Below are 25,811 nucleotides of genomic sequence, written 5' to 3'. Positions count from 1 at the left end.
GAAAGTCCTGTGTTTCTTTAATGATTTTTTGGCTGAATAGAAACTTAGGCTTCAAACAGAGAAATTATTTAAGAGCAAGGAATGAATGGAGACCAAAGGATGATTATTGCTCTTAAAGGAAGCCATTACAAGAGATTATCTTATTAAAGAACTAAAGATCTAAATACACTTCCTCTGTACTGACTTGGGTGGCTGAATGTTGACACTAAAGGAATGACATTCATCCAGCCTTTGCCAGCAAGAAGTCTGTTAGCCAGTGGGGCTGCCTCAGCGCTACACCATCGGCTGCTGCCCCTCTTGCAGGAGCGAATAGCATGTGAGAGCCAGGCACACAAAGATCTGGTGGTAGTAGTTTTCAGCCTGGCTTTGATTTAATGATTGAAAAGCAAGTGGGTGTGCTGTAATTTCATTCTTCAATAGGGGACATCAGCACAAGCCACGAATGTGGAGCTCTGGCATTCTACCAAAGACTAATAAAGTACAGGTAACTTGCTGGCCCATCCACAGAACTCCTGCTGGCTTCTCCGGGACATTTTCCATAGTTAGTAAAGCGCAACCTATACAGTTTGGAAAGGAGATGTGTCTGTACATGCCATGCTGAAAAGCTCACACACATGCTGTGAAATGTCTAGCTCTTCAGTAAGCACCAGAAAAAGCAGATTTTATGCAGCACCCTGAAACTGGAGCCACAGAAACGCAGAATGGATCCTTCTTAACCTCTGAGCAAGACAGCCACAAACAACAGCGTGCTCCATTTCAATGGTTGGCAACACCACTGATGGTGCCAGCCCTGCTCTAGCCTCTCTCCTGGCTCTTCTCCCACGTCCCTGTGCACAACTCCCAAGGCGTGGACTTCCTGCTTTCCCATGGGTTTGCCACTCCAGGATCCTCCTCCTAAAGAGCACATAATCCTGCTGATCACAGTTTTGTGGCTGCAGGTAGCTTTTACTGAGGAGAAGATAACAAGGAATTTAAATCTTGAGGCACAGGTGCTTTAGAACAGCTGTTTATTACTACAGTGAAAGATCAAAACAAGACCACCCACGTTTTATGGAAACAATAAAAGTGCAAAAGTATTTTGATGTTAAATAGGAAATGAATTTATAAACGTTTCATTAAAATGGGCTGACACTTTGAGCCTAGAAACACTTTTTTCTTCTTTTTTTTTTTCTTTAAAAAACAATAGCAGCTGAACACTTTGGTTTAATCTTTGGTCTGACTATTAACCAGCAAAACACAGTTGTACCAAGAATGTCCATTGCAAACAGACACTTAAGATTTACATTACTCTGCAGAGATTCAAAATCAAAAGAGGAATGTTTCCAAGATACCTAGTCAGGTAAAAAATAATTATGTCTTTCAGAAATACACAATAGTTTTCAATACAAAATAAAGTCACAAATATGCATTTTGGTTCCAGAAATAAACTTATTCTTTTGCAGATGTGACTCCTCTTCCCAATCAATGTTCAATGAAAACAACTTCATTTGCACAGTCTTTGCAAAATTAGGCTGAAATTAGATGAAGAGAACCAAGAACTCACATTAGCTCTAAATAACATGCACTTACTTCTGTGTTTGTGTTTCAGTTTAACACACACAGAGGCAACCATGCTGAATCTATGATACATTATAATAGTTACGACCTTAACAAATAGGTATTCATAACGTTCTGTGTACAGTATCCATGGGTTGAGAGGAAAGGGAGAGGGCAAAAGGCTCACCGAATTACTCATGAAGGTCAAGTTCTCTGTACATCTCCTTGCAGATAAGGCCCTGCAATAGCTCCAGCCTGCTGTCGGTATTATCACATTTGTTGTGGAGTAAGATGATACCATAACAGAACCCAACTTTTATCAGCTCCTTTTGTCAATCGTATTCATGAATGCATGCTTTATAGCAGAGACAGAAAATACACTCAGCTGTACAACAGAGCCACAAGTTAGTCTGAGAGACTTCCTCAGACCTCCCACCAACTGCATGCACACTGCCTTACTGGCAGGAAGCCCCCTCTCCTCAAGAGAGCATACATTTTCTCCCATCACCAGCCATCACAAACTCAAAAAATGCCTTGCTGAGTAAAAACTTAACACTGAAGATCTGCCTACATGGCTAATGAGCTGAGGGTTTGCCTCACTGTTCAGCCCATATGGATTCAACCACTTTGGAAACACTGTCAAAGCAAAACCCACTTAACCCTCCTTTCCCTACGCTCCAAGTACACCTTGCTTTCAATACCTCTCCTCCAATTTTATTCCCATGTCCTTTGGCTTCTTTGCCGTATGTCTTCACTGAGAGTTTACCATCACTCTCACTTGCCCCGCAGCCCAACTTTCATTTTCTGAACTATTTATATCCTCCATCATCTCTCCTCGTCATGCATTTCCTGATGTGACTGTGTCTTCCTGGCATTACATTTTACCAAGTCTATTACAGATTTCTGTGTACTGCAGCAATACTAAATACACACCAAACGTGCATCCCTTTGCAGAGCAAAGATCACTTTTCAGAGACAGGGATGCAGTGACGTAAACAGACAGCTAACTAAAGTGGTTGAGATGCCAAAATTAATAGTTAAAGGGGTTTTATGTCATGAGTTCAGGCAGCCACTATAACCTGGCTAGTTCTTCTTTGGGCAAGAGTTTCAATGGCACTGATCACAGAATTGCATCTTATTTCAAACACCAAGTAACACATTTCTGCAAAAATAGTATGTATCATGGTCTACTACCAAAAAAACCCAACCCCAAAACACCAAGGTAGCTAACTTAAATACCATGTGCAAAGAACATTTGATCAATACTACCTATAAATACACTATCTGTAGAAAGAAGCACAGTGCTTCCTATATAAAAATAACCCAGTTTATGGGTGTGACCTAGGCTATAATTACCTGAAAATAAGACTGCAAGAGCAGTTAAAAAAAACAGAGAGAAGTAGGTAAACATCTGCCTAGGGAGTGTTTCCATTTAGAAAAATAGATTTTTATAAAGCTTCTTGGATTTTGAAAATGTTTGCTTTGTGCTCTGATGCACAGAACTCTGGATAAAGCACATTGGTATCGTTATGTACAGCAGGGAGAGGAGTGTATTAGTAACTTCAAGTTACCCTAAAGCTTAACCAGAAGGCACACTTGGTCATTTATAACTTGTTTCCAACTACTCCCCTAGGATACAGTACAGTGGGTAATGAGGCCTCAGCCTCCTGAGCGCCAGCAATTCAGCAATACATTTTGAGTCTTAATACATCAAATACTTGAGCAGGCAGCCCAGTAATGCGAGGATTGAAATGCTGAATTTGCTGACACAATGAGACACATCAGGTTCCCATGCACCAGGTACCTACACCAGGAGTTAAGGACACTTGCAGAACTGGCTGTGTTACAACTCGGCAGGTTATTCCAGAGACTGGGACATAATTGGGCAAGAAGTGGAAATTACATGGCTGATGTCTATATTTAGGGAACACTGGAATCCATAGCCTAAAACTGCCACTGTACCATGAATCAGTGCTAAATAATTTGAAGTACCCTGAAATGCTTCACTTTCTCCTCCCCACAACAAAGTAATGATTTGCTATAGCACAGCACTAGAAATTCCCATTGGGTTGTTTGGTCAAAACACTGCCACGATCAGACAACTGCCTAGGCAGTCATCCAAAAATCCCACCGAACTCCTGTCAGAGAGCAGGAAGGTGCAGCAGTCAGCTTACAGCATGAGATTTGGGCTCGTTTAAGATTTGTTTCAAAACATAATACGCAATTTCTTAGTTTTGTTTTTGGTCCTTGAGGTAAAGCAAATACTAAGAATATAATACTTGAAGACAGAAAAAATAATACAACTCAATAAGAACCCACAAACAAACCAACCTCTTTGGCATTCCCTCAAAAGAAGGTTTTCCTGGGGATGTCAAACATCATTCCCTTAACAAAATACTAATGCCTCCTAATGCAATATTAAGTGCAGCCAATTATCCTAAAGAGAAGGCCTTTGTGAAAATAAAGTGCTATTTGTTTCCTTTTATCTATATTTCAATCCTTCAGTATAACCTTCACACAGAAATGTGCAACTAGATTCTTCATACTGTTATCAGAGACAGTCTGGAGGAAAAACCCCCAATTTTACATTAACACATGCACTGTATTTCTCTTCAGCACAATGTACTCAATTACACAGGAAATTTAAAGCATGTCATTGAGCATTTCAAACTGCGATCCACAACCATGCTCCATTGCTCATCGCATTTTAAGAGCATCTTGGTACATTAGGGGGGCTGTTTGCACTTACAAGTTTTAAATCCCAAATGGATTTTGTATCATAAAAAGCAAATATCATAAAAAGGTCAAATATGCCACTAAGACAACAAGTGAAAATGGATTTCCAGAAATGTCAGTTTGAGCCTGTTATAGTCAGGTTCGCAAAAGGCTGACTGAACATAACGCTTCTCTACTAACGCATTTCCCCAGAAACTTCACAATTTCCCCATGAACAAGCAATGAGATTAAGAAACAAGAATCACAAATTCCGTAAGTCTTGGCCTCTGGTTTCCCAGTCTTCTCAGGGCAGGGACAAAACCACAGAACCACATTGAAACGGGTCCCACCTTCCTCAGGCAGACATGGGCTCTCAATGGACCAGCGGGCTGCGAGCATGCGCTGCCTGGCAGGGTCCATGGACAACACCAGCTCACTCCGATGGTGGCTCATGCTTGGCCTCGGTGACATGCCGGCACGGGGTGGGCATTGGTCGCAAGTACCGGGGGCTGCTGTACATCCTGATGATGTGCGGGGCCTGGATCCAGGTGTTGATCAGCTGGAAAGCTGTCAGGTCCAGCATGAGCCCATCGAAGGCAGCCAGCAAGTTCACAGGGGCGGCTTCCTTGAGGAACCGGGGCAATGCCATGGCCTCGGGGAGGCTGGTGTTGCCCAGGAAGAAATGCATCAGCACCTGCTTGCGCAGGCAGTCCCTGAGGTACAGCACCAGGTCCTCCAGCCGCTCCACCAGGAACCGCTCATCCCAGGCCTCCAGGGGCCCCTGCATGAGCAGGGAGAACAGAGCCGTCTTCAGCACATAGGAGGAGAGCACCCGGCTCCACTGAGAGCTGAAGGGCTCCTCCAGGCCCTGCCCGCGGAGGTCCCGCAGGCCCTTGAGGATCTGCAGGCACTTGAGGTGGCAGGAGGAGGCCGGGGCTTGCTCCTTCAGCCAGCTCAGCAGCCGCTGCTCCTGCCGCGAGGCGTTGAGGCCCCACAGGGCCTCGGGGGCCGGGGTGGGCAGCGGGCCCTCGGGCGGCAGGGCCGTGAGGTAGAGCGCATCGCCGATGGGGATGGCGGGGATAAGGCGCACGGCCATGGAGATGTGGCAGCAGACATAGTCGGAGCAGGGCACGATGTGCAGCACGGGCGGGCGGCCTTGGCAGGCCGAGAGGCTGATGCGGCAGCGCTCCTGCAGCCGGTACCGGACGGCTCCCAGACAACGCTGTAGGTGGCCCTGGAACCAGCGCAGCACCAGCGCCGAGGAGAGGTGGCAGCGGCCCTGCAGCTCCACGCAGAAGCCCTCGGCGAAGGGCCGGTAGCGGCGCGGCCAGCCGCCCCTCGCCCGCAAGCCGCAGACGAAGGCGCCGTGCGGCCCCAGCCCCTCAGCACAGCGCGGCTGCGGCTCCAGGTGCGGCGGCAGCCGCAGGGGCACGAGGATGTCGAAGCAGTCGGGGCTGCGCACCTTGTGCTGCTCGTAGGCGCTGCCGATGCGCACGAAGTCCCCGCGCAGGCTGAGGGCGAGCGGGCCGGGCTGCAGCCCCTGCGCCTTGGCGGCTCGCACCAGCTCGGCCACGACGCGCCCGACGTGCGCCTTGCTGTGCCCCAGCACGTGGGGGGACACCCGCAGCTGCCGCACGTAGAACCGCTCTAGGACGTCGCGCTGCGCCCCCGTCGACACTGCCAAGCGGAACCCGCCGGGCCTCGGGCCGCCACCCGCCCCGCCGCAGCAGCGAGCCAGCAGGCAGCCCAGCAGCAGCAGCGCCGAGCCCTTGAGCAGCGGGACGGAGCCCGCCTCCGCCGCGCCCTCCCCGGCCGCGCCGCCCCGCAGGGCCTGGTAGAGGCAGAGCAGCGCGGTGCAGAGAGCGGTCGCCAGCGGCCAGAGCACCCGCAGGTTGACGGTATAGACGGGCCCGGCGCGGCGGGGGCTCGGGCCACGGGGGGGGCCGCCGCCCGGCCCCTCGGGCGGGGAGCGCCCGGCCCCGCCGCCGCCGCCCCCCTCCTCCGCCCCGGCAGCCCCCAGCGCGGGCCGCGCCGCTGCTTCCCCCCTGCTGCGCCGCCGGCACGGCGGTCACCCCCTGCCCCCCTGCCTGCCTGCTCCGCCGCGAGCCTTCCTCTTCCGAGGGAAGCGGCGCCGCGTCAGCCGCCGAGTGAGCTCAGAGGAAATGCCACGGGCGGCGGGCCCGGCCGCGGCGTGAGGGCCGGGGGCGTTGTCCGACCGGGGGCCGGCCGGGACGGGGCCGCCCGCGGGGCGGGGAGCGGCGCCTCCCGCTCCTTCGCGCCGCCGCGCTGAGGGAGCGCAGCCGAACCCGCAGAGCCTCAGGGCAGCTCAGCGGGTCCCGCACGGCCTGGATGTGCTGCCCCGGTGTGGGCCGTGAGCACGTGTTCCTGTGGCCCCATCACCACACAGGACACTGCGGGGGTTTTGTATCCCCCGGTACGGGGGCGGCTGTGTCGTCGGGGGGTGCTGCTGCGCGGGCAGTGCTGCTGTGTGGCAACCTCCATGTTGCACATCTTACCCCGAATGGTTTTCACTTAAAGGTCTGTGACCTGTTGCAGAGGAGCTTCTCGGGCTCACAGCGCTGCCTGAGGGTCTCGGTGCCAAAGGCACAGCAAAGCCATCACCATTAATTCACCAGGGTGCGTATGTTTTGTCGCTGTACTAAGAGCTGCTTGCAGTCACATCATTCAAAAGCCTGGTTTCTTCCCTTGTGCCCATGTTATTCAATCGCTGACAAGCTAAGAGGGAAGAAATAACCCTGGGAGAAGTTACTCATTTGTTGCACAGGAACTTCTGTGGCCTCATCTGTTGTATGAGACACAGTGTGGCATCAGGCCTGCTGTTAACTGTGACTGTCACAACACTGCTGCCCACAGCATCAACCTTAGCACAAAGAGGGAAAAAGGGAGCATCTATCAGAAACAGTCATACAGCGCTCCCTCAGGCATTGGCCCAAGCCTACAAACAGCAGAGCCAAACATTCAAGTCAGAAAACAGGCACAAAAACATCACCACAGATATGCAAAGCCTCCAAAGCACTGCTGGAGAGCTGAGCAGTCACCTTAAACCACATAGAAATCACTGGGGCTTGCCTGGCACTAAGGCTTCTTCACCCAAACTACTTTTTCAGGGCATTGCAGATCTGAAGATCACTGGAACCTGCATTTCCTCATTATTTCATGTGATGTCTCTCTCATGGGTGGTACATGCTCACTGTAGCTAAGCTGTATTTCTGGATGTGGCTTTGTGTCCCAGCCAGCTTCAGCTTGAAGAGTCCTCTATGATGGTGATGATTAAACCTAAGAAATTAGCACATCAAGCTCGTACTGCTGCAAGTCTTTGGAGATCCCAATTACCTGAAGATGAGAAGGCAGCATTTTAAATTTAGAGAAAAGGAAAATTGTGCCACACAGATCCAAGACTTCTTTATATAGTATTTGTCTATCACTGTATTTATTGATCATAGGGCTGCATTGTGGATTGCACATTTTCTTTCTAGAATTCATCCCACCTGTTTTCTGCACAGGTACTTGAGATCATTGTTAAGCATTTATTTTACTGGAATTATATTAGCTCTTTCTCAGATGGTGATGGGTGTCCTGGGTTCAGAATAATCATCCTCAGCTTCTATTTAATACGTGGCTACTTAGTTTCAAAGCTGTTTGGTGACGTTTAAGGAGCATCTGTGTAAGCATTCTGTTGTGGTTTAATTCCAGGTGATCAAGTTATTATAGCATTGCTGCAACTTGCTGCATCTGCATAGTGTCATGGGTGGCCCCATGAAGGTGACAGAGCAGGGCTTGAATACAAGATACTAACTCCAGCAAGCTGAAAATGCTGTAACAAGGAGCAGGGCAGAGCACCTGAGTGCAAAGAGAAAGGCTGTGCAAGTGTTTGGTTATGTAATACGACTTTATGTGAAACAAAACATGATTTCAAGTACATAGAAACCCTACTTCACAGAAAGCAGCTTCTGTTTTATAGCCAAGATGCTGCACTCACAGTCAACCTGGGTAACCAAGGTCAATCAGCCTGAACTAATTCACAGGCAACCAAACTAGGGTGAGTCAGAAGCACACTTGAGAGCTACAAAAAGGTGTCCTAACTACTCCAAACACTGAGCCTGGGAGTTAGAATCAGGACTTTCTTATTTTTTAAATTAAAAACAAAGTAGATGTAAAGGTAAGAAACTGTCAGCAATTTTACATCATCTGCACAATATTCTATGCTCCATAACCAAACATGTTTTCTAACAGCTGTGGGACAACTGAAGTCACAACCTTGCTACTCAGAAATGTCATTCCACAACAACCATATCTTTGAAAACAACCAGGAAGTGAAGAGTATTTTTCTTCCTCACTCCTTGATTTGTATTTTCCTGTATTTCTTCACAGAGCCAGATAAGGGGACAAAAACATCATCATGCTGCCTGTTGCCTGTGACCCATCACATCAAACACTTTGTTCTGCACCCCCAAAACCATTTAAAAACATAGTGTGCTTGTATGAGACTGATCCTAAAGATGTTTTGTTGAAAACTACCACTGAATGCTATGAACCCACTGCCCCACGTGCTCAATTCTCACTAGCCTGTGCTTTTTTGCACCCTTGAGCCCATCATGTTCCACATCCTTTCAGATCCTGCTACAAGCATACTGATTTTTCAAGGCAGCCTGGGCTGTCTTTTCATGCAAGGTTGATTCGATTAGCTGCTCATCCACACTCAGGAGACAGACAGCTACATCTGCAGGAGCTGGCTTGGCCCTTTGTGCCTGGGAGGCAGCTGCTGCTCATGGGGTGACAGAAAGCTTAGCAGCGTGGCAATTATCACGGTAGGACCTGCATAAAGGAGAATGGCTGCAGCCTCCCAGCCAGCCATGGGGCCCACAGGCTGGAGAAAATGCAGATGTGACCCAAAGCCAGTGGGAAAAGTGCAAGGCCCAAGTGAGTGACCAGCCACACCAGACCGGCCACTGCAAACACCAGTGCAGCACATGTTTGTACATGCACCAGACAGTTCTTGTGCAGGCTCACTCAGGCTGCAGAAGTGGTGTACGCTAATAACTGTGACCTCAAAGTCAGGACCAGAGTAAATCCACATTTTTACTACTGCTGTTGAAATTGTGAGGTAGCCCTTTCTCACCTCCCCAGCCAGTGGCAAGATGAGAGCTCTTGAATTTGGGGTTGATGAAAGATGGCCAACAGCTTATTTTTGCAGGACTTCGTCTACTTCCCGACTCCCTGAGCACAGACTGGGTCTCTGGGCAAAATGCTGAATGTGTCAGAGATGGGAGACTTCACAGAGTGCTCTGGACCTTCCTTGGAAAGAGCCAATTGATGAGCTACACCGTGTGTCTGCTTGCACAAGCTAAGGGCATTTGATGGCTGCTGTAGAACTGAAGTGATCATAAACAGAAAACTGCTTTCAGTTACCAAGTAGCAACAAGCATAATTCCTCATTATCCATCTTTCCAGTCCTACTTCAGTTATGCTGCAGGGGCTATATTTACTTTGCCATGGATACGGTTCACCCACATTATCACACCTTATAGTTTGCATTTTACAACCTATCACAGCAGAAAAGAAACAAATCATTTTATCTTATCTGGAGTACTTTACTCCTCTTGTCACTTCTAGTAACAAGAATATATTGAACTCGAGAATGAGTCACAATGATGGGACTCACCTCTCCTATATGCCCAGGAGCTGGACCATGTGTAATACATTTACTACTGTGGTGGCCATCAGATTTGCTTTCCAGTTTCTGTGTCTCCCAAAGAAGTAGCAGCTCATCTGTTTGGATTAAAATATCTATAAACTGGTGGCAAATTATAATGCTGATGCTCCTCGTTTTTCACTTAAGCAGTGGTCTTCTTGCTGGCATATAAAAATGAACAAAAAGAGTTCATGAGGTTTTTAATAGCAGTTGTGTACTCCAGAAAAGCAATAGGTTGTACAATAATAACCATGACCTCAAAATGAGGACCAGAGAGAATTCACAACATCAATTTTTATTACCATTGTTTAGCTTGTCCATTGTTTAATAGCTGTTATCTAAACACTTGCTTCAGAATATCCCATACCCAGGATATCCTGTTCACTAAATAAGGAATAATGTTATATTTATCCACAAGAAGCCTTGTTATTTGGCAATGAACCATTCTGTGATTCTGTAGAGGACTATGTGTGTGAAAGCTTGAAAATCTCAACTTTAGAAATGCATGGAGCAAGGAGAAGCAATGTTTCCTTACAAGCTTGCAGACCTTGAGGAGAGGTAGAAGATAAATGAACCATCTGGATTAGAAGAGTAACAACTAACTTCAGAAAGATCAAGAAAGGCAGAAAGCCTTTGAAAAGCTCAGCAGAACAGCAGATAACTGTGTTCCTAAGGGAGCTTGGTTCATTATAACACCAAAAACCACACCCCTGAGATAAAAGACCCTTGCCCACAGAGATGTCTACTTACAGAACACATGTAATGAAATAATATATGCTGTGTCCTTAAAAAGAGACAAGAGAATGTAAGAGCCAGTGATTGTAGACAGACAGTTATGTATAAGGAAAACACTGATTTCCACTGTTTTGAAATGCATAAAGGTGGATAGCTGGCAGACTGAAGGTTTGCTGGCTCTGTGGGGTGACTGCCTTGCACCCATCTCTGCACAGTCAGAATAAACGAGTATCTCAACTCTGGGTATTGACTGGCTCTCTGCACACCAGGTGAAGAGCCCTGATTTTGGGACAAAAGTCTGAGCTAAAAATAGATATCCCAGTATATACAATCTGCATGATCTCTCTGGAGATTTGCAGAGGCGAAGGGAAGTGTTTGGTATATAGCATCCATCAAAGTTTCTCCACAGTTAGTAGTATTTCGTACATCTGTGTATCCGATCTGTTAATGCTACAGTACACCAGATGCTGCCTGAGAGGTAGGAAAAGCAGTCTGAACCAATGAGCTCACCAGCTGAGTAGGTAGAGGAAAGTGGCAGGAAGACAGAAGGCACAGACAAGTGCTGGCATTTGTCTGATGCTTTCACAATGTACCTGAGACTCAAGCCTCAGACTTCCCACCAGCTATGCCTGGTCTGTATCCACCCTGGTGAACCAAAGCTGCACAGTCTGTTTAAGAAGGAAATACATGCACCAGTGATCTGCTGCTGCTCTTCTACAGCAATTGGAAGTTATTATGCTTATTATAGCACACTTTTAAACAGTCTAGAGCTAAAAAGTACAATAATTGAATGCAAAAAAAAATGCAAGTCTGGAAGATCAGACACTTTATGCCCCAGTCATTACTCTTCTAAGTATATCCTCTGAAAGCAAGGCTGCCAGCAGCTCTCCTCCCCCAGCCCACTGGGTGGTCATGCAAGGGAGATGCCATGATCAAAATAAACATCCTTCATCTGACATTCCTCCGACTCCCAGGTTTTCAGGGACACTATTAGTGACAATACAAACCAACACAGGCAGACATGGATCCATTTTGCACTGTGGGCTAATGAATCTCTACCAGTCACTGCAGCAGGGTGACCGACTCCCACTTAGGGAAGGGAAACCAGGAGAGGGTGCCTTGCTACCACAAACAGCTGAGGAGATTCAGCAACCCAGGGCTGAGGAGAGCCAGAGCCCCAGAGCACGTGCATGCACATGGAAGAGTTCGGGGTAGAAGTGTTACTGCACATTCTATCTTAAAGCATTTTCTGTTTAATAAGTGGGATGTTCTCACCACCTCTGCCAGTCTGTTTGCTTACTAGCTATCACAGGATATAGCACTTCTTAATCAGAAGGTCTGCAAGCAGACCTTGTTGCTATAAACAACGTAATACCCAATACAGGATTTCCTTGCTGTAGAAGGATGGCTTCCTGAGTAATTCATACAACAATCTCTGACCCAAGCCTGTTTTCATTATAGACAGAAATACATTGCTTCTACACTGGTGAACAGTATAAGCATCGGATGGCACATCTCCAGCTTGTCCCATGTTGTTCGAAAACCCTCAAGGACATTTTTTGCTTAGAAGCCTGTGTGAGCAGAGCATTTATACTTACCCATCACACCAGCATTCAGGAAGCCATGCCTATATGTTTGCAGCTAAGTAATGAGACAGGAACAAAACCCCCAGCCTATCTATATTAGTGTCAGTCAGCATGCTGAGTGCTGTCTGACAAGCTGTGGTCATGAGAGGCTGCTGTCACATGTCCTCCAGCAAGCTGAAGCTGCTGCTATTGTGAAGGAAGCCAACTACAGCATCATGGAGAGGAAATATTTTTTGGCAAGGGGAATGCAAGTATATAGCACCATAGGGAAGGGAATCAGCAGTAACTGTGAATGAAATATCAGTCAGTATTTCTATTGGAGATGTTTCTTACATTGAAAATGGAAACATGAAAACTCTCCAGGTCAAGACAAGTGCAGGACCCTGCTCAGCCCTTCCCTTTCCTCACCACCCCAGGCGTAGCAGATCCTGTGTGTCTGAGGACCCCCAAGATGAAGCCAGGTAACCCACGGGTTTAAAAAACACCAGGTAGAGCCCAACCTTACATGTGCTTGTGTTAAACTAGTTTAACAAAAAACAGTTTCATACTAATCAAACCTGGGCATGTGTGTGTCCAAATGTAAACCTAATCACTGACTGAAATGGTTTAGCTTAATTATTGCTAAGTCACACATGTATTTGCACCGTAACTTGCTAAACTAATAAAAACTGATCACACAGCTGAGCCCTAATTTGCTGATTAAAGCACAGTAATCTAAATGGGGATTGTAATGTTTCATGACACGAGTTTGAGGTTATTGTGCCATTTGATTGATTTTTAAATCAATGTAGCAAGATTGGATCATTTTAAATTGGTCTGGATCTTTAATACCTGTTTGCTGATGAACAGAGGAATTAGGAAAGAGAATTTAACAGAGGTTCCAACTTCCTATTTATTGCTCATGTTACTGGAACATACTTTTCCCTTTGCTTCCCAAGGAAACTATGCTGCTTGTCCAGCACTGCCCCTCCAAATAACTTCGCAATCAATCTGGTTGAAATTGGCCATTGGGAAGCAGCAGAAGTCCAGAGCATTAACATGTGCAATTTCAGACAGGAAAGATCCTGTTACAGTCCTCAGGCTGCAGCAGGACATCAGCACTGCCTGGCCATCTCATTCCACCTGAGAGCAATAGAGCCAAAACCTCCAGAGCTGCTCAGATGATCACTTGTTCTTTAACTTCAAAAATACAGGGTCTCACAAAGCAGATTAAAACTTTCCTTACCTTCACCACTACACATCTAAACCTCATCTACCAGCATTTGTGAATTTATCCTGGCAGGGAGTCTCACATCACACAGTGAAAACAGCTCCCCTGTGACATGTATCACCTTAACCACAACAACAACAATCAAAAAGCTTCTGGTTTTCATAAACCAGTGCGAGGGAGTTATGTTATGCTCATACCACAGCTTTCCACTGGTTTCAGCAGTGCTGTGTCTGTGTCACTGATGACTTGGGGCAGCAGCTGCCCTACCATTAGTGACTCTTGTTACCGGGTCCAACTCTGAGCCTGCCTGGCCTCTGTGTCTTCCAGTGTTGGGCTTCTGTACCCCTAAGCTTGCTATGCAGGTAGAGAAGGAGATTTGTGCCTCACAAATAACCTGCAGCAGCGAGCTGCAAAGATAGAGCTTTGGCATGAAGCAATGAGATATAGCACACAGAATCAAAGGCAACCTCACAACAGTGAGCAAGCTCTGTTATCAGCTTACAGTCTCAAATAATGAGATGATCCTGGCTCAGCTGATGCTCCTCCTGATGAGCCTGGGCTGGATCAGCCACCCAGGGAAAAAACAGCTTGGGAGGAAGCCTGAGGGAGGGAGGATCAGTCCAGGGAAACCAGCTTATCAGCACTCGGCAGTTAGGGTGAAAAAGCTGATGCTCTGTCTTACAGCATCCATGCTGAAGGACTGGAGGCAGTGGTAGCTTAGGAAGCCTTGTCATAGACCCTTACCTCATCCCATCAGAGACAGAGAGGAAAAAAGCTAATGGCTTAAAAGGAAAGTGGCATGTGAAAAGGGAAGGCAACCTGAAACTGATGAAAGGGCCCGAGCTAGCACTGTTTCTCACCCCTGCATTCCCAATGGAACAGTAGCACAGGTACTTGGGCTCAGAGATAGCCTAAGCAGCAATCCTCAGCTAGCAGCATCGCTATCAGAAAGGGCCACCCCAGTGACACCAGTCCACATGGGACAGTGTCCTCTGCACTGCTCTGCCCCACCTGATTTGGGTAGAAAGATGCTGGGGGGGTGCTGCAGGCACTGCTCATCATTAGCTGAAATGAACATCTTGCAGCACAGTGCCTGGTATAGGTGTCCACACATGCAGTTGCTTAAGTCATGCCTAAAATTCAGCCTCACCCATGTAGTCTTCCTGCTTTAAGGGGAATTCTTTACTGGCTTGGCTGCCCTCTGAGGGGACCAGCATTACAGCACTGGAGCCTGAAATCCCACAAGGAAGGCTAAACCTGATCTTTTCCCAGCATACCTCCACACTGATTTCTCAGGCCGTGCCCTTTTAACTAAGATTAAACATTACACAGATCAATGCAAAGCAGCACAATTACTTCATTAGCAAGACAGCAAGTGTAGCATTTACCTGCCTTTGTTTAAGGCCAGTCAGATGAGCTCATCAAATGACAGCTATTTTTACATCTAGTGTTATAGGTTGCCTTATTATTACAGTGCCAACCACTTGAACAGAGGCTGGCTCATCTTTCATGTCTTACATAATTCAATTTAAATCTATTTTTTTATTTTATGATACAGAAGACATCATATTTGCTCCCTGGAACTGTAAAATATGAGTTGTTCTTCTCATCTCACATCAGTACAAATGCAGAGCAAACTCACTGAAACAACAGGAACCGCAGAGGCTCACCTAAGGGAGACTGAGGACAAGCCCAAACTGACTTTATAGCAAGCGGGTTCACAGCTGCATTTTATTTCTTACTTCCCCTCCAGGAATGTGCTCTGTCTCCTGCCCCCTTTGTCATCTCTGAAGTGATGCCTGCAAATGGGGGAGGAGAATGGTGAATGCAAAAGGTTGTTTTTCCCCAGTCTCAGCAGTGGTGGGAAAGGGCACATCCATGACCTGGATGAGGTCCTACTATTGGAAGTGAGTGCATCCCTCACTGGAGACTCTCACAGTGCTCAGAGAAACAAGCAGGAGGTTTTCCAAATGGGACACGAGGGCATTGTCCAGAGGAGCAATTAGGATGCTGAGACTTCCTCCTTGGCAGTAGTTGCTGCCTGTTCTCCACTGACACGCGGCTCCTTTGGCTCCCTGCTGACAGCTTCTCACTGTCATCAGGCTCATGATACAGTGGCCAACACCACCACCTTCCCTAGCAGCACAGTCACCCTTCTGGGATCTTTATGCCTGGGTTCTCTCTTAATGGAAAAGAATATGCTCATAATGAAAGAAGGACATAAAAGCACAGAGCAGTAAAAGACCACACAAAGTGTTGAAGTGAAACAGACACCTTGCTGCATCACACATTAGGGACCACAGATGTAGCACTGCAGAGCAGACATGTCATCACATACCCTTGCAATAATTTGCTGGTCCTCGAAGTAGCAGAAAAAAGGGACATCCATGATGGCCAAAGAATTAAAAGCTTAAACTGGAAAACAAAAAATAACTGTTACCTACCCAAACCCAAGACTTTTGCTTGGATTGTAGCTCTTTAAATGGCATGACATGGTCCTCATATGAATGTGTTCTTCCTCTGCTCTGTCTGCCACCAGAGCGTGACAGATGTCAAAGGCTTTGGGAGAGATGCCTCAGGCTGAACAAATTTCAAGCTCTCTCTGAGAGCACTTTGATATTGAAAGTTGCACGTTTGAAATTTCCATACCTTTTGCTCTGCTGTGGTTACAGCTTTTCTGGGATCTGATAGGCAGGAGCTTCAACAACTCATCTCTGCAGGAAGAGTTTTAGTCATTTAAGAAGTATAAAATACCAAGGGTTGCATCTGAACTCACCAAGAGGTCTCAGTTCTCCCAATTTCAGCAACAGCCTTTGGCTCTGGAATAAATAAGATACCCTCTCTTCTAGATCATCTTTTTGTCAGGTTAATGAATTATAAGCCAAGGAAATATATTTTAAATCTCACTCCTATACATAGTAGAGTACAATGAATTATTCATGATGATAAAATGCTTTATTGGATTTATTTCCCTTGTTTTAATGAATAATTCATGGACTTTTGGACATTTATCTTACTTGAAGCTGCTCACCAAATACTTTGAAAGAGCAAATTTGAACCAGTAGGTTTCTTGGTACATCATTTGCCTCCAGTGTCCTCAGCCATCTGTAGTTTATGCTGCACATACATATGTGCAACAGCACTAATGTAACTCCTTGACTAGATGACTAAATATTAACGTAGGACTGAAAGCAGTTATTTGTATACACCACAGGTATCTCCTAAACAGCCACTTATCAAGTCCATTTACACCCTGTCCATTGACCAAAGAAGAGTAGAAACAAACATAACTTAGCTTTAGTGCCCATCTTCATCTGTCAGCAAAAGCAAGCCATCCAGGTCAAACCACACCTGAGCAGAACATGGAGGCCTGGTGTGTGGAAACTCCATGGCAGCCAAGTTGTCCTCCCCTGGCCTCCAGGCACATTGCAGGTCATTGCAGCATGAAACTACCTCTCCTCTGCTCCAGGGAAACCCAGCTCCTGCTCAGCAGTGTGAACACACCATCTGCCACCACCTCACCAAGAAGGGCTGGAAGACTTAGAGTCCAGGAAAGGCATCAATATGCCTGTGTGCTCCCTCCATCCTTGGAGGGCCAGCAGGAAGCACCCAGCAGGTTTGAAGATGTGGCTGGTAAATGGTCTTGCCAGCTCTCCTAAATGTAAATGGCTCCAATGACAGCCATGTTACAGCCACTGCCTGTCCTCTTGTCACCTACATAGATGCGGTGGACTCCACACCTGAACGTGTCTAACTGCTGGTGACCGAGTTCTTACCTCTGTGAACATTGAATAAAAGCCACATTGCCCATTTCTCAGCTCAACAGAGACACATTGTATTAATGAGGCATGCACTGATGTGCATTTGCATAAGTACTTTCACCCACCCATGAATGATCAAAATCAATTATCATGATAACACTTGCCCTTGTAATTCATTACCTTCAGCTCAAGATTTTGAATCTCTTCATAACCCCCTGAAGCAGAGCACTGCTGGATAGGGGGCACAGCTGGACTTGCCCGGTGTCCTAATGATTCCAGTCAGGAACACCCTATAAAGTTATGTTAGAAGCCAAGAAAAGCAAACCCTGCAGAAAAATCAGACCCAATTTATGCTCAGCAAAGCAAAGAAAAATGAAACACCTTAAATCCATTAAAGAACTTACTTGATTTAAGGCAAATACAGATGTGTGGTGGGCATGACTTTTGAAACTTCATAGCATCAAAGTCTAAACAAAGTGGAAGAAGCAGAGGTCCACTGACCAGATGGACTTTGATCCACTTTGGATTCTTCATCCTTAACAGCAAACAAAACCAGCTACTGAATCAAGTCTACAGTGGTGCGTTGTAGCAATTTCAGATTGTTAAGTGTTTGCATGAGAATGAGATTAGTATCTTGTTATGTGGGAGAACCAAGGAATGAGTTGCCTAAAATGAACAGGGTGAACACTGAGTAAGAGCAGACTGTGGCATAATAGTTGCCAGATGCAGCAAAATTTATCATTGGTTTAACAGTGCAGAGGAATATTCTCTAGGAAATCTCTGTAAACTTCTCTTCTTGGCTTTATGCAACATTTTCATACCTAACACATGCAACTCATGTATGTAATCTGTTCTATTAGTTTATCTTGGCTGTGACAGTGAGACTGTAAGTGAAATGTTTGGGATTTGGAGGTTTTGAGGGTGTGTTTTGTTTGGTTGGGGTTTTTTCACTGGTTGGTTGTTTTCGGGTGTTTTGTTTTGATTCAGGCAAATCAGAAAGACAAGCGTATGAGAGTTCTGCTGATTATTCTTACCTCTCTGAAGCTCAGCCTGGAATAAGTACCCAGTACAAGATTACACGTAGAGGGTGTATTGTAACCCACCCTCTAAAACCAACAGTTGTATCAGTATCACATGTATTTTGGTATGTACAGGGAAGATAAAAAGAGGGAAAAATACAACCACGGATTTTCTTGTTAACGGGAAAGTCACTAAAACCAAGACACCGTGCTTTCACCACTGCGAGTGATGAGGGCTTTGTCTGTTTGAATTCCAAGTCTGTGAAGAACAACGAGTCAGCTGCAAAGAGATATTGAACTATCAGGTCACTCGACAGGTCACTTCAAAGCAGGAGCTTCAGCAAGCTTCAGTAAGCATTTTCATCCCAACACTTTTGTGACATCTGAACCAATGTATCAGGTAGGTCCAGATGGCTATTTCAGCAGCTATGAATTGCCAGTGATGCAAGCCAAAATCCAGGCCATACTCTGCCTGCTCCATTTGGAATTTTCCCACGGATTAGGCAACAATCCATGGGAAGACTCAAGGTTACTCATACCAGCTTACCAGGATAAATCCTCCTGCTGGTCACTAACCTGAAACATCCAGTGAGTGCTGGGATTTGTGCCACATCTGTTGGAGAGCAGCAAATGTTCCAGCTCATGCTGTACTAGTGCTTTGTGAGGCAACCCTCCACATTTGTGACAAATGATAAGCAAATACAGCCAGCTCTAGAGTCTGTCTATAAACACATGTAACTGTCATCTTCCTTTGTAAGGCTCAGCTGCCTGGGAAGAGAGAACTGATTTCTCATGCATTATCCCTCTAAACATATGCCTGATGTCTTGCTAGATTCTCTTATTTTGTGTAAACAATAGTGCTTGTATCACTTAAAATTGAGAGATAATTATTTCTCATTAGCCAGTATTGCTGGATATTTGGGTGGGAGGAATTCAAAAGTGGTCAATTTTTTGTTTTTTCTTTATTCTAAATCACAACATTTCAGTCACCTTTGAAGTCTTCAACTAAACTGTATTTTTCCTGCCAAAGGCAGAGTAATGAAGGCTGACGAGATGTGGGAGACAGCTCCTCATCAGTCACTAGCTTTTCAGGTCAGGGCTGGAACTGAGCCATTAGAAGTTAGAACAATCCCACCAGTGATTTTAAGTCCTGATGCTGTTCTTTTGCTGCATAAAAACACTTAAAAGCAGCAAAGTCTGTGCCTTGTCACCAGATACCAGGAGTGTTGTATTGTTAGTACAGACACCTGGGAGGTTCAACTCCTCTCAAATTGTATTCCCAATGTACTTCTGCCACAGACCTGCTAGGTGGCCACAGGCAAGTCACTAAAGCCTCAGAACAAGTTTAGCCTTGAGCATCCAATTATCCCTGTTGCGCTTAGAGTTAAGCAAAAATTTACCACCCTAGCAGACTTGCACCCAGTAGCCTTCTCTTAATCCAGCCCTAAAGCAAAGCCCCTTCCCATGGGAATGCCATGGGCTAGTAGAGACATTTGTTAAAACACAATAGAGTTGCTCCTGAGAGGAAAGCAGGAGTTTGCTGTACCTGCCTTGGGATCCACAGCCATCGGCATAGGGAGACTTGGGATGAAATTTGGAGAGCAGAGGCCCCACTGTGTTCCAGTATTTCAGCACTAGTCCTGGGAAAACAAGCTGTATGTGTTCTCCTTCCCCAGAAGGTGGGTGCCATCTCTAGAGCATGTCTCTGCCCACAAAGGAGGCAGGAAACTATCAGCAAGATGAGAGACAACTTTAAGCTAGACATAGGCTACAGTTTAAAGAGGAAATTTACTTCAATCCAGAGACAGCAACAAAAATCAACACCTTGAATTATCTGCCTTGGCATCACACATCTGTCTGCTCCTATAAGCAAATGCTTTTCACTCCACTAAATGTTTTATCGATTTGCATACACAGCAGCCTCTGCCTATACAGCTGCCCTCAAACCACAAACTTGGGAGAAGTTCATGACAGCTTGCTAAAATGCAGCTGGCAGAGCTTGCTTTCAAAACACACCACAAAAACCAAATCTCCATCACTCACTGGTGCCTCTGCTCTAACCAGAGCAGTCCCTGGCAGGTGGCTGGCCAGTGGCCACAAAGAAAACAGAAAAGCACCTCCTAGTGCCACAAATTATCTTTTTATTCTGCAGTCCTGAAAAGATATTTTAAACAGCAAAAACTCCTACTGTGTGTTTATGACTTGCTTTTGTTAATACCTTGGTCTACAGATGTCCATCTGTACCATCAAGTCAATAAATCCATCTGTTCTAGGCACAGGTAAAATTAAAAACCAAATCACTGACATGCAAACAGTTGGGTAGAAAATACCTGCAGGGAAAGAAGACTGCTTCAGGCATTCATATGAAGCCTGGAATCTAGAACAAATGATAAGGCTGCCAAGGCAGTCACTAGATACATCTCTCTCCTCTGGGCCAGTTCAGGAACTAGACACTGTAAGGAGAGCTGCAGCTCTGGTCCCTCCTTCCTGGGGACACAGTCCCTCCAGGGGGTACCTGTTGCTGTGAAAGCCGTGACTGCAGTGGAAACGCAGCAGGAACAGCACAGCCATGCAGAGGAGGAGAGATGTGCACCCCAATCTATGCCCTGTATTCCACTGCCTTACTCACCGCCTCCCAGGTTGCTCTTCAGCACAAGGCTCAGTAGAGGACACACATGCTGGGATGCTGAGAACTTAAGTGATTCAACAGTTGCCTAAAACTACTTAAAGAGTATTTACCAAAATGGTGGAGCCAAAATCTTCTCCATGGTACCACATGACATCACAAGCAGCAGCAAGAATGTTGGAAGGTTCAGGATGGATATCAGGAAAAACAAACCAACCAAAAACATCACAGGTGAGGTAATGCAGTACCCAGAACAGGCTGTCCATAAGGACTGTGGAATGGCTGTCCTTGGAGGTTTTCATCACCAGGCTGGGTAAAAATCACAACTGACCTGCTTTTTGTGCTGGCTGCAGTCCTGCCTCCAGTGGGCAGTTGGACAAGATGACCTCCAGAGCTCCCTTCCAAGGAATGTGTGATTCCTGATTTTTCATCAGAACACAGGTTACTTCCAGTTAAGAACAAGCACAATTAAAATGTAGTGTCATGTCTTTAATTTGTGAAACAAAGTTATTTGGCACAAAAAAAAAATAATATTTTATTAATATCAGCATAGCTGTATTCATCTGCATCTTAACACAATGAAATGATGCTGCTGCCATAAACTCTATTTCTGGACACAGAGGTATGATCCCCTGGTCTGCTTCAGTTTGGGTTCTGCTCTGTAAAACTGCAGTATAAGGTGGTATTTCTCAAAAACCTGGAGTGAACAGGAAGCTGCATTTATTGAAAGCACCTAACGACAACAAATGGGATTTTCCTTCTAGGACAATCAAGTTGTTTTACAGATCTGTTACCCACTGAACCTGTTCCAATTAACTGTTAATTCATTTGCTCACCCTTAGTTCAGCCCCATGGCTCTAAACAGGAGTGTCAGCAAGCTTTCTTCAACACACATGCTGCCACTCTGGGAGTTCAACTGCTGCCATTCTCCTAAGTCTACCCAGATTTTTCATCTCGGCCACTCTGGGGAACTGAATTAACAAAGAGACAAGTGGTTCCTTGAAACAATTTCCTCCTTTATCACACACATTCCTCCTTTAAACTGGCCAGTATTTTTTACTTATCCCTTTAAGCTTCCCAAGCTGGAAAGATGTGCAGAATTTGATGCACATGACATAACACAACTTTGATGCTAGTGACAAAAAAATGACTGACGCACCATTTGAAATGTTATCTTCCCTAAAGTCAAGAAACAAAGCAGACATAAGGGACTGTGCAGATTAAATGCTAAAAAATGCTAAGATTAAAAAAAAGACATATACAATCCACATCACGCCCAGCATAGATATTGTATGGAATATCCTCAGTTGATTTATAGCAACCTAGCTCATTATGCTAGCTCATTAGGCTCAGAGAGCCACACAGATTTACTCCAGTTAAAGATTAAGCCCATTAGATCTATTTTCATCTTTAATATATATCAGCTCAGACATTGATATAGCTCTCTACCAATCTTATGAATACCATTTTACATAGCCTGTGGCATGTCATCGAATGGTTTGCATTGGAAGGGACCTTAAAGATCATCTAGTTCAAACCCCCTGGCCTTGAACACTGCCAGGGATGAGGCAGCCACAGCTTCTGTGGGCAACCTGTGCTAGGGCCTCACCACCCTCACAGTGAAGAACTTCCTCCTAATATTGAATCTAAATCTCCCCTCTTGTCAGTTTAAAGCTATTACCCCTTATCCTCTCAGCACATGCCTTTGTAAAAAAACTATTCAGCTTATGTCAGCATCATCACACTAATGACAGCCATGGGGAATTCGTCTAGCCCAGCTGCAGCAGCAAGAGGCCAAAACATGTACTGGCACAATCAGACCTACACCACCATGGCATCACATGCACCTTGCCATTCTGGTTAGCTTTCTAGAGTTCTTACTGACAGGCCACGGATCTTCAGAGAAGTTTCAATTTTCATAATCAGCCTTCTTGTTTTGTGAGACAGAGCTAACTGTTGTCTCTGTGCTTTCATTTGCTGGCTTTTCCTCCTCCTGATCTACTGCAGATAGTGCAGAGATCCTGCTTCAGAGCTGTCAGAGCATCAGAAAAAGCCCCAGTGCTCAACATAAGGACTGAACCATCTGGCCATGTCACTCACCTCCAAACACTGTCATTACCTTAATCTCTGACTCAGAGCAGCTTTGGAGAATAGGGACCAGATCATCCCCAGCACTGATTGCAGGAGAAAACAGTAAGAGATGAGATGCTGATCAAGGAGCAGGTAACAGTCCTACAGCCCTGTGAACACACAGATGGATACCCACTGCTCCTCTTTCTGGAGAAAAGAAGCAATAAGTATTAAGCCCTTCATTATCACAGGAATTAGAAGCCCTCATTACTTTGAGGGGAAGGATTTCACCCTGCTGCATATTACAAAACCCAAATTACATGCTTATCTTATAGTTCAGAAGGAAGTCCCACAGCCTAAAGGCACACTGAAGACCCTGTCATCTTCCCCACTCCCTGTTTTGAAAATGCAGCATTTCATAGCCCCTCTGTCAGATCCAAGTTCCTTTTCCTCTGTCAACATGACCAGAGTTCATCGAGAATCGCTCTGATAACAGACTTGTATAAGCTATATACTTCGGCCTCTGCCTGCCATTAACCCCTGCCAGGATGGCTGACATCAGTCAGCTTTAGTTCTGCCTCAAAATAACATGAAAAAGAAAGTACAGCCTTGCAGCATCTGTACAATAGAAGTTCTTTACAGCACTTAAGCATCTCTAGTCCTTTTGCAACCTTCTACCACCTTTTGTAGTCTTTCAAAACCTGAAGCAATTTTTCAAACAAAAAAGAAAAAAGTGCCTTTTGCATGAGGAAAATGAAAAGCAACTCAGTTTTCTATGTAAAACACCAAAATAAAAGAATAATGCCAGTGAGTAGGGAAATGCCATTGGAAGTGACAGAAGAACAGCTCATCCACACTTTAATGGATGGGCACAAATATGCTGCTCCAGTGAAAAGAAGGAACAAATCCTGCTTGGGAGCATAAAGCAGTTGTTCTCCTGACTCATATTTTATGCTCACAGCTACAGTCAGTATTACTGTCTGATGGCCTACTCAAATGTGCAGGATGTTTTCAGCTGTTGAGGACAAAGAACTCGCTGTGAGCACTCTCACAGTGACTGCAGATATGGCCAAACACAGTGAACTCACACTGTGACTTCCTGGTATTCCATGCTCTCAGCCTTTGCCAAACTAAATGCATTAAAAATGGGATTTGTCTCTTAAATGTTGCTGCCCCAAGTGAGCAGTGTGCAATGGTCTCACAGGCCACCCATGTCTTGGACGAAGGATCACATGAAGGCTTCTCTATGTCAGCAGCAAATCTCACAGCTGTTGAACACCACCACAGACATCTTCAGAGAGCCTCAGTCTCTGTAACTACTGCCTTGGAAAACAGCCTTCAGCTGAGTACCATGTCTCTAGGAAAGCCCCACGGATGTTTTGTCCAGTATTCAGCCCTGATGTAATGGCTAAGAGACCAGGGAACTGTTTGGCTCGGTTTCCAGTTTGTATCACAAGACCATTGTATGTGTGGGTGTGCAACTTCCAGCTTTGAGTCAAAACTTATTGTGCCCCTCCCTCCCCAGCTCTCATAAAGGACTTACAAAAGATGCTGTCCCACGCTGCCCCTGTTATTAAAGACTTCACAATGGACGATTCATCAAGCAATCTTTTCTTCTTTTGACTCAATTATGAAAGTCCATGACTTACATGACTGCACCGCATGTTCTTTCAACACCACTTTAATTAACCAATCTTTTGTTCTAATTCCTCTCTTCTCTGTATTACCTCAATTTTCCACATCCCAAATCTACTTTGTTTGGACAATGTAAATAGTATCAGTAGTTTGAGTATAACCAGGCCACATTTGCAACAGTGTGACAGAAATTAAAGAAGGTACAAAGTCAGTCATAATAAATCACACAGAACAGGAGCGTCTACACTAAGATTTAGTCTAAGCTCCTTCACAAAAAAAGGGTAAATAATCCATCTTAGAAAGTCTTTCATGTCAAATTACACACCAGTCAGTACCTACAAATGCTACCAGGGCTAGTGAAAAAGGTAGACTCAGATGTACCTGGATTAAATGCTGTCTGAAGCTTCACCAAGCTCCCAGATGCTTGGTCTTGAGATGCTCCCACGGGTCTTGGGAGTCCTGGTGGCAACTCTGCACTTCTTTTCCTCCTATGATCTCAAAGCAGCTACAAAGTGAGTCCATAACATTTGGCCAGCACAACAGAGCTGGAACCAACACACAGCAAAACTTATTATCAAATTACTTAAATGGCCCAAATATAACTAGTTTTGCCATAGAGGGTGAAAGTCAAGACTGGCAATGGTAGCCCCATTCCTCATGACAGTAATGGGCAACACTTGCTACTATTTCATTTCTTGATTTCCAATTCTTTCCTCTTCAAATAAATTTATATCCATTACATCCCACATCCATAGCTGACTGGTTCAATTTGTTATACCCATTGCTTGGACCAGGAAATACTGACTTTAATACATCACAGATCATAGCTTTTAACGAGAAAACAAGATGCAAGCAATTCTGCTCCCTGATCTGTCAAGCTTAGCTATTCTTATTAAGAAAACAAACTAAACAAAACCAACAAACATGTAGAAATTGGAAAATCCGTAAAACTGGAAAAAAAACAAACACTTGCTTACGGCAACTGAATAAGCTGCATCTCCTAAAAGTTTTAGAAGCACAGATATAAGGGCAAATGTATGGATATGTGCTTTCTATGTGACCCACAATTTTATTCACAGGGCTTCCCTCCCTTACCACACAGTCAGGAGATAATGCTTCTCAGCTATAAAAATGTAAGTCTCTCACAGGGACTTTAAATGTCTGTATCAACCTATCAGCATCTTCTATATCATCCATATGCATTT

General features: G+C 45.3%; 1 protein-coding gene across 1 annotated transcript; it reads right to left on the bottom strand.

Annotated features, from left to right (window-relative positions):
* Positions 1-993: 993 nt before the first annotated feature.
* Positions 994-21,043, bottom strand: ITPRIPL2 (ITPRIP like 2). The gene is made up of 2 exons (XM_005143422.3): positions 21,015-21,043; positions 994-6,299 (listed from the first exon to the last, which is right to left on the bottom strand). The coding sequence occupies exons 1-2, from the start codon at positions 21,041-21,043 to the stop codon at positions 4,685-4,687; spliced, it is 1,644 nt and encodes a 547-aa protein (XP_005143479.2). The 3' UTR covers positions 994-4,684.
* Positions 21,044-25,811: the final 4,768 nt, after the last annotated feature.

This window comes from Melopsittacus undulatus, chromosome 8, assembly GCF_012275295.1.
Source record: "Melopsittacus undulatus isolate bMelUnd1 chromosome 8, bMelUnd1.mat.Z, whole genome shotgun sequence".
NCBI lineage: Eukaryota > Metazoa > Chordata > Aves > Psittaciformes > Psittaculidae > Melopsittacus > Melopsittacus undulatus.
Note: the sequence above shows the minus strand (reverse complement) of the source record. Positions and strands in the feature narration are given on the sequence as shown.

What these genes read in the sequence shown, in the direction of transcription:
- ITPRIPL2 (XM_005143422.3), bottom strand. Translation starts at nt 21,043, where the DNA reads ATGGAGAAGATTTTGGCTCCACCATTTTG. An exon ending in ATTTTGGCTCCACCATTTTG is followed by an intron (nt 6,300 to 21,014) that starts GTAAATACTCTT and finishes CCGGCGGCGCAG; the next exon opens with CAGGGGGGAAGCAGCGGCGC.